The sequence below is a fragment of the Crotalus tigris genome, unplaced genomic scaffold (genome assembly GCF_016545835.1).
Source record: "Crotalus tigris isolate CLP2741 ecotype Arizona unplaced genomic scaffold, ASM1654583v1 scf7180000024339.11422700, whole genome shotgun sequence".
NCBI lineage: Eukaryota > Metazoa > Chordata > Lepidosauria > Squamata > Viperidae > Crotalus > Crotalus tigris.
Genome location: NW_024100509.1, coordinates 8628423 through 8643810, shown reverse-complemented (window position 1 = coordinate 8643810; position 15388 = coordinate 8628423). Strand labels below are relative to the sequence as shown.

General features: G+C 39.2%; 1 protein-coding gene across 4 annotated transcripts in view; it reads left to right on the top strand.

The window, feature by feature from the left end:
* The first annotated feature begins 3082 nt into the window (after positions 1 to 3082).
* Positions 3083 to 15388, top strand: part of LOC120300311 (nitric oxide synthase 1 adaptor protein) — a 121583-nt gene continuing 109277 nt past the window's right edge. For all 4 annotated transcript variants that reach the window (XM_039326142.1, XM_039326141.1, XM_039326145.1 and 1 more), the window contains exon 1: positions 3083 to 3308. In XM_039326142.1, coding sequence (XP_039182076.1) covers positions 3186 to 3308 — 123 coding nt within the window. In that variant the 5' untranslated portion in view covers positions 3083 to 3185. The remainder of the gene's footprint in view (positions 3309 to 15388) is intronic.

Sequence of the window (15388 nt, the reverse complement as noted above, 5' to 3'; positions counted from 1 at the left end):
CCCTTTCTAGCGCCAAGTGACCACTTGAACTTTCTCAACATCAGTAGGCAGTGTTCTCCCATAAATTTGCATGTAGGTGAACACTTGTGCCAAGAAGTAACTCAGTCACTTCAAGTCTCCATCAAACTTTACCCTGATTGGGATCGGTTTCACCTCAGCCAGCTGAGGTGCTCTGCCTCTGACTCGAGACGGACAGCCCCATCGCTGTGCTGCCATCTTGGGAACCTCTGGCTCATCTTCCTCTGATTCCTCCTCCGACTCTTCTTCCAACTCACGGCTTTCTTTCAACTGCATCTTAAATTCATCAAGGATCTTTTTCATGTACTCCATCACAGCTTCCATTGGCCCCGCTTTCGGCTCCTCTTTCTCTCCGTCTTTTATCAGGAGGGGCATGTTCTGGATTCTTTTTCTTTGCCTTTTTTCCTCCTCCTCGGGTCAGGGTAACTTTGGGGTTTTTTTCCTCCCATCCTTCCTTCTTACTGACTCCAAGTGACCATCTGGCTTGGTCTTCTTCGCCAGAAGGTCCAGCTTCCTCCAGGTCCCTGGAGAGGCTTTCATCTGCTTTCAGGCAGAGGAGATCTTCGGACCATTTCTCTGCCTGGAACTCCTCCATGTAGATATCATTTGCAACTCCCCCGGTAGGGCAGTAGCTTCTCTGGGTTGAGTACTATGCAGATCTTGCCTTATGTAAGGACCCACTTCAACTAACCATCCAAGAAAGCAGAACTCTTGAAACAGGCATTATTAGGGGTCCGTGACAGTAGGGAAGTCAAGGGGAAAATCTGGGAAAAAGCCCGCTGAAACGGTATAGTTAAGCAAGCAATATTCCTCCTCCCACCAAAGTCATAATGTCCATTTGAAATCCAGCCAATCCACAGAGCAGTTAATTGGCACAGTTGGCGTGCATCTCAAGATCTTCAGTTTTGTTTCTTTGTAACCGTCTCCCTGATAAGGGAGACACATTCCTTTCTCAAGGGGATGGAGGCAACAAGAGAGAGTAGAAAGCGAAATTATCCCAATCTAAATGCAAAGCTCCCCCTCCACCAACAGAATGGCAGGCCCCCAAAGTAGGATATATATGCAAGGTAAAGAATAAGAGTTTGAGGACTTGACAATGATTCAGTCAAGTTTGGTCCAGTTACTGATCTCTGCCCTTTTTATGCAGACTATATTGTCTTTGGGCATGGCTCTTCTCTATTTTATGCTTTACAACAAACTTCTTGCTCCTGGAAATTAGCAAATAAACAACCTTCTTTTATCCTAATCTTTTCTATCTCCTGCAGATACAAATTTTGCCATTTGGACCACCTTCTTGCAATACAAAGTTAGGACCTATCTTGTCCTGGTGATCTGATTGTTAGCTACTGTTCTGCAGGATTTCCTTCTGACAGTGGCTCTTCTGCAGTGTCCTGCCACTTCTGCCAAATCTGGCAGCAGATCTCCAGGCTGCAGGGTCTTGGAAGGATGGGAAACGAACAGCAACCAGTCTTTCTGGACACCAATTCGCCTATCCTGTGTACAATCAAAATAGTATAAGGTCTCCTATTTGAGAAGGAGGTTGGACTACAAGACCTCCAAGGTCCTTTCCAACTCTGTTATTCTCTATTCTAAGTGTCAGGAGAAGGGAGTTTGGAAGGAAGCTTCCAGCCCCCCTCCCCTAAAGTTGTCCATTTAGCCCTGAGAAAAATGGGGGAACACTGCCATTCCATATAGTACATGGGGCGGGGGGAAGAAATGAGTCTTAAGTAATCACTCCATGGGATGGGAGAATTGACACTCAAAAGACCGACTTTAGCCTCCTCCATTTTCCTTGTGAACAGAACATCTCTTCTGTCTCACAGCCAAAGCAAAATTTGAATAATGGAAATGTGGCCAGCATATTTTTCTGCAGGCTCAGGGACTGGAGATTTTAACACTGTGGACTGGATGTGCTGTCTGAGCAAAATGTTCTGCGGGTTAAATTATCATTACTGCCTGGAAAAAATAACAGACCTAAGTTTCCTTTTGCTGCTCTAAAAGTAAACACATTTTATGTACAGCCTTTTCCATCCTGCCGCCCAGCTCTAATGGCAAAGCAACTGCTGAAATGGATAGCCCAGTGGTGGCAAATCTATGGCACGGGTGCCAGAGGCGGCACTCAGAGCCCTCTCTGTGGCCACAGAGGCCTCGCCCCAGTCCTAGGCCTTCAGCTGGGTTTTATAAAACCTTCTCACTTTAGGCCTCTGCCACTGTGTGCAAAAAAAAAAAAAAAAAAGTTCAATCAGTCAATTTTAACTTCTCATGAAAAAAAAAATCTTGCAAAATTGGAATTGATTGATTGAACTTTTTAGTCCCACCCAGTCTGCCGTTACTACCGCAGCCACGCCCACCCAATGGATCACACCCACCCAATGGGGCACGCCCATCCAGCACCAGGAGATGCATAAGTGGGTTTTGGGTTGGAATTTCGGCACTTGGTCTCTAAAAAGGTTCGCCATCACTGGGTTAGCTGACAGAATGGAAGATAGCTTCAGGGAAAGCGGATGGTGTAGGACTGAACATGCTGCCAGAAGAGACTTAACTGTACAATCACATTGCTTCCTTCCTTGAATTTCTCTGAGAATCCCGATGGTGTTTTTCTATTTGTGCCTCTCCAGCAAATTTGAAGAATTATCTCCCTACTGTGGCCGATACTATATAAATATGTTGAAAAAAAAAATAGCTTGGGTCGGCCTTCTTCCACACTTACTTTTCCTTTTTTCCCTCTTTTCCACAAAGATGCTTCTAAACACAAAGCTACTTTCACCGCCCAATAGTTTCCCATGGCGAACCTTGAGGCCTGACTTTACGGCGTGTGGACTTGTATCCACAGAAAGCGCGACGACCAGACTCCTCTCCAGTCCCGCCCCGCCTGCTTCGCCATTGAATTCTCGTAGGAAGGAGAAAGTCCTCCTACCAGATTCTCGGGGCCCGGCTTTTCCCCTAAGCCCGGCTTGGCGCATGCCCCGGGAACGCACTGCCGTTACTTCCCGGGAAGTCCCGCTGTAGTTGGAGCACCACCGGGAGAAAGCCCAGATCCCGCCTCCAACCAGGTCCCGCCCCGCTTCGGATCAGGCGGAGGAGGTGGCTAGTGCCGCTACCGTGCCTTCAGAACGTCGCCAGCTTGGCGCGCAGCCTGCTTGGGGAGCCGCTCGCTGTCCCTCGCCATGCCGGTGGGAGCCTCTCCCCCGGTCAGGTCTCGATATAACCTAGTGGACGACAGGCACGACCTGCGCATCCCGCTGCATAACGACGACGCCTTCCAGCATGGCATCGGGTTCGAGGCCAAGGTAGGGGCCGGCTGATGGGGCCGGGCAAGGAGTGCTTTGGGCGCTTCCAAAGAACGAGGAGGGCTAGAATTGGTCAGGGGAGGAAATGGGGCTTTCGGCGATTTGAATCTCGGCTCCTTTGGTCTTTCGGAACTTCCTCCGCTCTGATGTGGAACAGTTTTGGTCGCTCTTCCTTTAGTTCTCGGCTCGCGTTTGGATGTTTTTACGGTCTTCTGAAACTCTACACTCGGATCCCGGGGTCAAGTTTAGGAAGGGTTGAAACGGAGTCTGATTGGGGCTTCGAATTCCACCGCTCAACACCCTCGGGGAGAAAAGACGCTTGTTCCTGCTGATCAGGTCGACTCCGGTGGTTATTTTTCCTGCTGAGCTCCGCTGTTGCATCTTTGCGCAGCTTTGAAGTTCTTTTCGGGGGGGGGGTGTGTGTCAAACTGTTATCTTTACGGTACAAATAGCTTCTGAGGCTTGTTCCTCTGAGGTTAAGTCCGGAGACGGGATGAAGTTGCTTTGGAGGGGTCGACGGTTCTGCCAAAGACGCTTCCGAGGCATGATTCCTTAGTAGCTGAGTCCGCCTCGTTGGCTTTTCTAGTCATTGATTGGTTCAACTTTCGCTTGCATTCTGGGAATTCAGTTTTCAGGTTAGATTACACCTGCAGATACTTCCTCGTTTTATTCCGCACAGATTTAATGTCTGAAGTTTCAAGAACAGGTGTTTTTCACTTTTGCCTTTATTCAAAGACCCAGCATCTTTGGATGCAAATAAATATGCAGCAATTATACTGTGATTATTTTAGAAGCTATAATTCAGGATAACAATAAGGGGCAGTGGACCATGTCTTTTTACCTTACTGTACTTCTAAACTACAAATCCCATGAATATCTTTCAGAAAACTGTCACTGTGCAAGACTACTTTGGTCTCCCAATTAAGCACTTTTTAGATTGAAATTATACTCCAATCTCAATTAATAATTTATACAAGTATTACAAAAATGTGAGTATTTTGTTTGTTTCCAGCATCAGTCCACAACCAGAAAATGACTGATATAACATACTCTACAAAGTTGTAATGAGGAGAAAACGAAATAGCTTATTGAATGTATCTTTTTCTAATTGATATTTAACTATAAGTAACCTAATGCAACACAGCCTTAATTTCTGTGATGCTCTTATGCTGACTGCTCATTGATTCTTTAAAAATGTAGAATTGCAGACCCACATTGATACAATGTTTGATATAAAGCAAGTAAAACTAACTTTAAAGGCAAGTGTTTTTGGAAAACTGCACAATTGCTGGAAACATAGATGGGCGGTGGCTTCCCAGCCTTTTGATACATCATGCATATTCTCCAGTTTCCCTTGCAAAATAGACAAACAGAAGGCTTAATGAAAAGAATGGGAGATAGAAATTGGCAGTTGATCCAGTGAAAGAGTTGAGTATTGGGTACCAGGGACAAAAGAAGGAGCCAAGAAATACAGATAGCAACTGATCACTTGAGTATAAGGATCATTGTGGAGACAACTGTTGTTAGGTAGCACAAAGGAAAAAGTTCTAATATTTTCCATAGGCTCCTTAAAGGTTGGCTGCTGTCATTTGTGGAACCTACATGACACAGATAAGCTCAGAATTGGTCTTTTCTTTAGACTTTGAAATTGTCTTGCTGTGTATCATCTATGGTAACTATTTCTCAGTTAATAAAAACACTTTGAACTCTTGAATTAAAAGCAGGGTACACATAAGATAAATTAAGCTGCATACATATAATGTCTTGCACTGATATTCTACTACACACATCACTGATGTTCATCTAGCCCCACAATCCACTCTTTTTTTTAATTGTGGAGAATTCTGACATCATTGACCTGTTTTTAAAAGTGATGTTATTGTCCCTGTTTCATCCATTAGCTACTTATGTCTGAAGCAGTCAGTTCTAGTTCAGACACAGAGAAGTTCCATCCTTAGGGACTGGCAGGAATGAATAACTAACAATGTGCTACTTATAGGATCCAGGTTCTTCATCTACTATATTGCATTTATGTAGTTATTTATTTGGGCCAGATATTATTCCTCTGTAAATAGTGTTCACAGGAGAAGAAAAAAAAAGTTCATTTTCTCTTATGCAGTGGCACAGAACCTTATCCAGCCTAATGCTTTCAGTAAATGACAGATGTGAGGGAGGAATGCACACCACAAACCATGTAGATATCATTACTGCATGTGTGGCTACTTTGATTCCATTAACATATTTCAAAAACCTTGATCTACCAACCCATATACAAATATCTTTATGGAATTCACAGGAACTTAGCTATTTTGTCATTGGTATTGGGGAAAGGTATCATAAGTGGTTATTTTTGAGCCCATCTTAGGGAAAATGTTCTCCTTGGCATTTGGGCAATGATCTGTATGGTCAGATGTTTATTGATTAGTACATCCATCGAAAAAACTGGCTACTTCTCATACAGTCTTCACTTAATTATCAATATTTGGAAATAAATTTGGTGAGTTGATCTGCTAATATCAAGAACACAATTTTGCTCTATTTTGGCTATTAATAACTTTACAGCACCCTTAACAATGCCTTGCACTTAAAAGAAACAAGCAACCAAATGTTTTATAAGGAAGGATATTTTGGGGAAGACAGAATTTTGCCTTTCATGAAGAGCTTTACTCACACTCCCAAGAAAGAAACCACAGTGATCCTTCAGGTCTCCTTGCATTATTCAGGTGGTGGAGGACTTGGATACATAGATGTGAAGGACAGAGCCAGTTGAACGAGCATCATTCTGTGCCCAATTTTGAGACTGTGTAATTTGACTTTGTGCATGAAGCACATCTTTAACATCAAAATGCATGATATTATTTTATGACTATTGTACATCTCCTTCATAGTTCATCTGGTTTTGAGCAATTAATTTTTATAGGATAGAACAATATCAAAAAGTACATAATAAAGATAAAGAATGATTTGATTTCTAGAGTGTAGAAATGCTAGAAGAGGCCAACTTTAAAGAGAAAACAGTCAGATAATATATCAGTGACAAAGGGAGAGACATGGATGAGAGGGCAGAATTTATACAATAAGCAAAAGTTGAAGGTATCTCTATAGACTTATGGGAAGTTCTTGAAGATCATATGAGGATGACATATATACTTCATGTGTGTGGACAGACATACATATATACACCTATAGAAACACATACATAAAAACAAGTCGACAGTGCCCTGTTCTGATTCCATTTGGCTCTTTAAAATTTTTATCAACTGGAAAGTTATAAAATTAATTGTATTTTCTCCTGACCACCATATGTTGAATATTTCTTGATCAGTATTGTTTACCTCCTTCTACAACAGTCTGGGTTGAGGCTTCATGGATAATAACAATTCTTATAACTGTATTTAAATAATAGCACTTCTGTGAGTGTAACTTCATATTTCCTGCATATACTGTATCCAGACTCAAAATATAGAAGTCCCAAACAAGGTATCTGAAATCCTGTAAGAAACTGATACAAGAAAGGAGCTTTATAACGTTATCAGGCTGCTGTTTTTCTTTAGAAAATGCTTTCAGGTAATTATTGCTTGCCCTTTTGCAAGATTATTTTACAGATAGGACATTAGTTGAATTGAGTAATATGTCTCAGTAACTTTTGTATATGACTTCTAAATGTTAATCAAGGTATTTTAACATAATAGATTCTCTCTATGTTCCAAGGGACTATTGGAGAGTCTCTAGGTAAATTATGCATGGAGCCCAGTTGATGGAGCAATGAGGGTGTGAAGTAGCAATAATGAGATAGTCCCCTCCCCTTCTCCTTTTCTATAAATTTCAGAATATTCCAGGCTGACAATGGATGAGAGCTTCCATTCTACATTACCATGACTTCTCAGCAGACAGCTGGTGATGATAATCCAGTACTGCCATTTGGCTGTATAATTTAAAGGCATTACTCTTTCTAAATTATAGGGAGGAAGATTCTGATTAAACACTAGAAACTTAGAGGAGGAGTGTCGTACTGGACCTGGCTGGCTAGGGAGGTTCTGAAATCATGCCAGTTTTTCCCAGAAAGGAACAGGCAGATGGAGAGCTTATATTCGAGATATAACAATTGGTTGGAGAGCCTGATTTTCATCTTTTAAATATTCCAAACAGGTGGTTAGTTAGCAACTCATATTCTCTTAAGTAATTATATAGCAGGCTTAAGAGAAGGTTCTGTTTAGATATTAAAATTATGGTACAACCAAGTCAAGACTGTTTTTATTTTGGGGGGGGGTCACTGTTTTCCATGTATCTATAAGTATAAGAGAAATAAGTTTTAGATGGATGTGGAAATGTATATTTGTGGAAATGTATGTTTCTGAAAAGGTTGCTCTATCTTCTGTGAACCAAATGGTCACAATTTGACAACTGTACTTGTTCCTTCAAATCACAACTGATTCTGCTTATTTTGGGTATATTTGTTCCCTTTGGTCATATGCACCTCCTTCAGATTACACATTTTGTTCACTTTGCTTGAGTGATTCAGTAGTCCCAGATTAGAAAAAAAGAACTGGCTTGCTCAATGTCACAGGATAATCTGACTTCTTCTCACCACAGAATCTCCTCCTGCTTCATCCTGCCTTTTTAGACAACATGTCATTTATATCCAGGATTATTATATTACAAACATTAGTGTAAAGGGGGAAGGCAAAGGCAGTACCTTGTTTGGGTTGCAGAACAGGATTCCTGCTTTATATTTAGATTAATCTCTATAATTTTAATCCCATTTTTAAATGGTGTGGTTGAAGCCAGAACTAGCCAGTATATGCTATGAATCAAAATCTTAAATGGTAGTTAATTACAAACACCATTCTTCTTCTCTCATAAACCAGCAAATGACCAGGTTTCTATTAATTTTTCACAGTTATCATATGATTGTTGGTTTTAAAACAAGTTGGCAAACTGCATGAAAGTTGGAATCAAGAATTTGTAAAATTATCTTCTACAAAGAGTAGAACTTTGAATGATTACATTAAGCAAATGGAATGAAAAAACTCACTGCAATGGCTGCTTTTCTGGCCAAGGGCCAGATAAATCTAATGAGATGAACGAGGGCCATCCATCTGGTATCCTCCTATTTTATTGTTCAAGTTTAAGCACTGATTAGGGAGTATTTTCCTGCTTTTCTTTTTAAAATAAAATGGAGAGTAGAAAATGGTAGCAGTGAACTAACTGGATTGAAAGCTAAAATTTGGCCAAGGATTGTTAATTTTACCTAATGCTCTGTTTTATTTTTAACATTGCCATTTCCTACTTTCCTTCCACTAGTAAATTCAAAAGTAACTATAATTAAAGTACAAAAATAACATAGGGTACTACAAACAAACAAAAATCTAGCTTGTCAGCAACACACAATGTCTATTGATTTAGTTTCCCCCAAAATTTTATTGAATTTTATACTTGGATTTTCATATAGTGCCCAAAGTCAATATATAGTGTATATGTAGCTTATCTGCCTTCTTTCAAAACAGGCTCTTTTAAACAGTTAAAAAAGGAATACAATATGTTAAGGAATGTTGTGCAGAAAGCAATTGGAGCAGATCTGGGCATTTCATCCCGGTCATATCTGGCCTTTTGACTGTTCCTATCAGGCCTACATGAGGTCAATTGGATATTAGAAATCAAATGTAAATAAGTATACATCAAGTATGCGGTACAACTTCATTGTTTTTATTTTGAAGGCAACTGATTTTTTTTTCCAATTTACATAAATGCGTGTGTGCATGTACTGTATGCCTACACACCTTCACAGCCCTATTGGTTTTATCCTCCACAGCAGGCCTAGTTTCTCATGTGGCCCCTTGGGAAAATTAATTCCCCACTCTGAATTAGAGAATGATATATTTAGACCTTCTTCAAATTAACACATAGCCAAATATTAAAAAGAAAAGCTTCATATTCTATTGTGTATCAAACGTTAGGTGAAGAACTTCAGAACATCTTTGCTTGTCCTTTCTGTGTGTTTTAGCATCTCATAAGGAATGTCATTTAAAGGAAGGTTGTGGGGGAAGAAATAATACACTAATGCATGTGTAGTTAGCAATATATATTAAGTCAGATATGGTAGGCTAAGCATTGAATAGCTCAGTTGTAATCCTGGTGTTCAGGAATTTTGTCAAATTCCATCCCCCAAAGCTGAATCTAGGAAGTATTTTCATAACTTACATCTGGAGGTAACAATAAAGTAGTTTGTTGTGGTGATGGGTAAAGAGGATTGATGGGCATACCAAATCAAGGCAACCAAAATCTAGATAATCATCAAGGCATAATTGTCTGTATTTTTAAAATCTATACAGTTCTTCAAATTTGCCATGCTGCTTTCATCTTCCAAGCTGAACTGTTCTCTACTACTATAGTGTCTCTCTACGCGCAGAAGTATTGTTGTTCTTAGTTGCGAAGTCGTGTTCGACCCATCATGACCCCATGGACAACGTTCCTCCAGGCCTTCCTGTCATCTACCATCTTCTGGAGTCCATTTAAGCTCACGCCTACTGCTTCAGTGACTCCATCCAGCCACCTCATTCTCTGTCATCCCCTTCCTCTGTTGCCCTCAATCTTTCCCAGCATTAGGCTCTTCTCTAGTGAGTCCTTCCTTCTCATTAGGTGGCCAAAATACTTGAGTTTCAGCTTTAGGATCTGGTCTTCTAAAGAGCAGTCAGGGTTGATCTCCTCTAGGACTGACCGGTTTGATCGCCTTGCAGTCCAGGGGACTCGCAGGAGTCTTCTCCAGCACCATAGTTCAAAGGCCTCAATTCTTTTGCGCTCAGCCTTTCTTATGGTCCAACTTTCACATCTATACATTGCAACTGGGAAAACCATGGCCTTGACTATACGTGCTTTTGTTGGCAGGGTGAGGTCTCTGCTTTTTAATATGCTGTCTAGATTTGCCATAGCTTTCCTCCCCAGGAGCAAACGTCTTTTAATTTCTTGGCTGCAGTCGCCATCTGTGGTGATCTTGGAGCCCAGGAAAATAAAATCTGTCACTACCTCTATTTCTTCCCCATCTATTTGCCAGGAATTGAGAGGGCCGGATGCCATGATCTTAGTTTTCTTAATGCTGAGTTTCAAGCCAACTTTTGCACTCTCCTTCTTCACCCGCATCAAGAGGCTCTTTAGTTCCTCTTCACTTTCTGCCATTAGAATGGTATCATCTGTATATCTTAGGTTGTTGATATTTCTTCCGGCAATCTTAATTCCAACTTTTGATTCATCTAGCCCTGACTTTCTCACAATGTGCTCTGCATAGGCAGGGTGACAGAATACAGCCTTGCCAGACTCCTTTCCCAATTTTGAACCAATCAGTGGTTCCATGTCCAGTTCTCACTGTTACTTCTTGGCCCGCATATAGGTTTCTCAAGAGACAAATAATATGGTCTGGTACTCCCATCTCTTTAAGAACTTGCCACAATTTGTTGTGATCCACACAATCAAAGGCTTTAGCATAGTCAATGAAGCAGAAGTAGATGTTTTTCTGGAACTCCCTAGCTTTCTCCATGATCCAGCATATGTTGGCAATTTGATCTCTAGTTCCTCTGCCTCTTCGAAATCCTGCCTGTACTTCTGGAAGTTCTCGATCCATATACTGCTGAAGTCTAGCTTGTAGGATTTTAAGCATAACTTTACTTGCATGTAAAATGAGTGCAATGGTGCAATAGTTTGAACATTCTTTGGCATTGCCTTTCTTTGGAATTGGAATGTAAACTGACCTTTTCCAATCCTGTGGCCACTGTTGAGTTTTCCAAAGACATCCTGGGAGAAAATAAAATTGCATATTTAAGAGAGGCAAGAAATATTTCAGAAAAATAATATAAATAATAATAAATAATACACATAATAACTGCATGCTGATTTTGCAGAACATTCAAGTTTTATACTGCTGTTATCAGAGTTAAACCATAAACTCTTTCATTTCTTTATTACTTGCATGTTTTATTATTTCATTTCTAAATTACTTACACTTTTCATAGAGCTTCCAAAAAGTTTAGAAAAATTATCTGATTTATTTTTCCTGTATTTTTCAGAATATTACTAAATTTGGATTGTGTGACATTTGTACATTTGTGTACATTGCTTCTCCCTGTGATCGTGATACTCAGATATGAAAAAAAGTGAAAGTGCATTGTACTATCCAGTATAGTAATGATATTTTTAGAATTGTTTCTTGGTAGTTTCTGATCTTTCCATCTTGGATTTGAAACATTCAGAAATTACATAATAAATGAGATTATAAATCTCATTTGTCAATGGTTTAACTGAAGTGAGTGCAGTGCAATTTAATGACTAAATATTTTTAAAGGAAAATAATAAAAAAGCAGAAAAGTTGACACTGCTGTTAGTACTGATGCTAATCTTTATGATGATATTACAATTTTTAACTGGAAAAATGCACCTTAAGTGAGTCTGATAGCAGGTCGATATAATAACTGCAGAGAAGAAGCATAGTAGCATATTTCTAATTTTGATGATGCCAAAATGATGGAGGCTGTGTCATGATATTATCACAGAAACTTTGCTCTTTTGCATATGTTGCAGCATTGCATCCATTTAGGTAAGGGGCAGAGTTCGTGTTTTGAGATGACAATGTATATTTTATCTCTCCCCCAACCCCTGCTATTTTTGCACAGACACCTGTGACCAAATGTATGGTTTTAAAATATAATTTACTCTCAGTTTATCATGAAGAATTAGTTGCAGTGGGCTAATATAGGAAACTGACTCACTGATTGTAATGTTAATTCAACTGATATGTTTAGATTTATATATAAGTATATACCTTGTTTTCAATATTAGTTGTGCTAGCTAGACTGTAATAATAAAAAAAAGTTAAGAATCAGGATAATGAATGAAAATAAAATCATAGCAATTGTTAAAAGCAGCTGTGCTAAAAGGTTATGTTCATACAATACACTAAACCTAGTCTGTAGTATAATTGGCAAGACTTACTTCTAATTTAAAATATTCCCATAGTATTTTTGAGTGGAACCAATCTATCCTAAGTATAGGATAGATTATACCACGCAAGCACAGAAGAGATGATTATTATTTTTTTCTTCTGGCTGATTTGTACAAAAGTAAGTATATAAAATAAGTTACTCTTATAATTACTCCTGTCTAATTATTTTGCTTTTCCTCCAGAAAGTGAGTTGGAAGGGACTTTGGAGGCCCTCTAGTCCAACTCTCTGCTCAGGCAGGAGACTTTATATCATTCTGGACAAATGGTTGTCCAATATATTCTGAAAACCTCCAGTGATGGAGCACCCACAATTTTAGGAAGCAAGCCATTCCACTGATTAATTGTTTTCATTGCCAGGAAATTTCTCCTTAGTTCCAGATTGGATGTCTCTTTAATGAGTTTCCACTTGTTAATTCTTATCCTGCCTTCAGAATCTTTGAAAATAAGTCAACCCCCCTCTTCTGTGTGACAGGCCCCCAAGTACTCGAAGAAAGCTATCATGTCACCCCTAAGACATCCCTTCAATAGGCTGTACATGCCTAGGTCCTTAACCATTCATCATACTGTTTAGCTTCCAGACCCTTTATCATTTTTGTTGCTCTTCTCTGTATACTTTCTAGGGTCTTAGCATCTTTTTTGCATCATGGCGACCAGAATTGTACACAGTATTCCAAGTGTGGCTTCACTAGTGCAGTATTATACATACACACACACACACACATACCTTTTTAAAAACTATCCTTTTGTTTTATGTTCTTTTTCTAAATGGCTCAGCGTAGTTCACAGTAATATTTAAATTATTTAAAATACATAAAAAACCATGGAAGTTACATGGAAACCATTTTAGACTATTACTAAGTATTGGCAGATGTTATCTCAGAACCATTGTACCATATCGTTCAGAAATCCTGGAACACTGGGGAAGTACCTGAGAATTGGAAAAGGGCTGATGTGGTTCCCATCTTCAAGAAAGGGAAAAAAAAAAGACGGACCCAGGAAACTATAGACCAATCAGCCTAATATCAATACCTGGGTAGTTACTGGAAAATAATAATAATAATAAAAAAACAGATCTGTGAACATCTAGAAACAAATAAAGTTATAACTAGTAGCCAGCACGGGTTTGTTAAAAATAGATCATGCCAAATCAATCTTATTTCATTCTTTGACAAAGTAACTAAACTAGTAGACCAGCGAAATGCTGTGGATGTAGTATACTTAGACTTCAGTAAGGTATTTGATAAAGTAGACCACAACCTATTCCTTGGTAAGCTAGAAAAAGGTGGAATAGATCAGTGGTTCTTAACATTTTTGAACAAATCGCCCCTTGAGCCAATGAGCAAGTTGTCATCGCCCCCTCCCCCAAATAACCTCTCAATCACAACATAGGAAATAATTCTTCAGTTTATGCAAACACTTTTTTTTGTTTTCTTTAAAATTGTCATCAGGACATATCGATGCAAATAATTTATTTCCAGTCTTTTTCCCATATCTCAACTGTATGAAAAATGTTGGTGCCACCCGTCACTTTATTCCCAAACTTCGTGATACATGTATTTCATTATTATCTTATTTATTCAAGACACTTAAATGTAATGACCACTGAAAACAAAATTCATTTGCAAGAAAGTGAAATGCCTGAAAAGAAAAACAGTAACATTTAATGATTGAATTACAAGTGAAATTTAAGACGCAAAAAGAAATATAAAAAGGGCATAAGAACAAACCGCAATGCAGGAACTAAGAATCTCAAGACGAAAACGTTGAAACTAAATTAAGATTCGAGGAAAGTATATATAGTCACGCACACTGTAAAAAGAATTAAAAAGATACAGAGAAAATATAATATCGAACTGGAGTGCACGCTAAAAAAGTACAATACAAAGAGACACACAAAATGTTTTATTAACAAAAAAAATTAAGTACACAAAAAGCAAAAAAAAAAAGAACATCAGTGGCTGCCTTGTGCTTGGTGAGCTGATGCCAATTTCTTGATGTCTGGAACCATTTTTGTTAATCACATTCTTAAATCACTGTGCTCAGAAATCTTCAACATCTTCCTTGACTTAGAAAGGATCTGTTGGATGGTGCTGAAGCCCCTCTCCACTAAGTAAGTGGAATGAAAGGCTAAAAGAAGCAACTTAACTTCCTCCCACAATATTGGGTAAGTATTCCTCATTTTCACCCAAAAAGCTTCGTAGCCGTAATTCTGAAAATGTGACTGGGCTTCACAATCGTATTTCAGATCTGTCAGTGGCTCTTGCAGTTTGGGATGAAGTTGTGCAAAGTCTGCTGTGAAAGGATTTAGCACCCAAGTGGCCATTTCCAGATTTATCAGATCATAGAATCTGGTTTCCATATCTTCTTTTAGTTGCTTCAAGTGGCAGCAAAAAACGTCCAAATCTTCTACTTGGAGTTCACATTCATTACCAAGGCTTGGGAACTGATACAGCTCCTGGCGACTCATATTGCTTTCAAGGAGGTCCAATTTGGAAATAAATAGCAGATTACTCCCTTGGCCTTAAGAAAATTGATTTTATCTCCTTGCAGCTTTACGTTCACTTCATTCAGCTTGTCAAAAACATCAGCAAGGTAAGCTACATCCAGATGTCGAAGTTTAAGAGAACTGTTTAGACTTGGGTCAATGGATTCAAGAAATTCGACAATTGTGTCAAAAAGTTCGTGGAATCACCGCAAACACTTTCCTTTTGAAAGCCACCTTACTTTGGTGTGTAAAAGGAGACATTTAAACTCCTTGTCATTTTCTTCACAAAGCTTGTGAAAAAGTTGGTTGTTCAAGGCATTCGACTTAATTTTATTCACAGCATTAATGACGTAACATAGAGACTTGTGCAAACGGCCACTCAAATTTTTTGAGACAAGGTGCTGTCTATGAACAACGCAATGGACAGTCATAACTCCAGGTACAACCGATTTTAGATGAGCTTGAAATCCGCGATATCGTCCAACCATGGATGCAGATCAGTCGGTTGCACATGCCACGATGTTTATCAAAGGGATGTTTTTCTCATTAAAAAACTCTTCAACCTTTTTAAATATCGAAGAATCTTTTGTGTCAGTGGCTAAATTT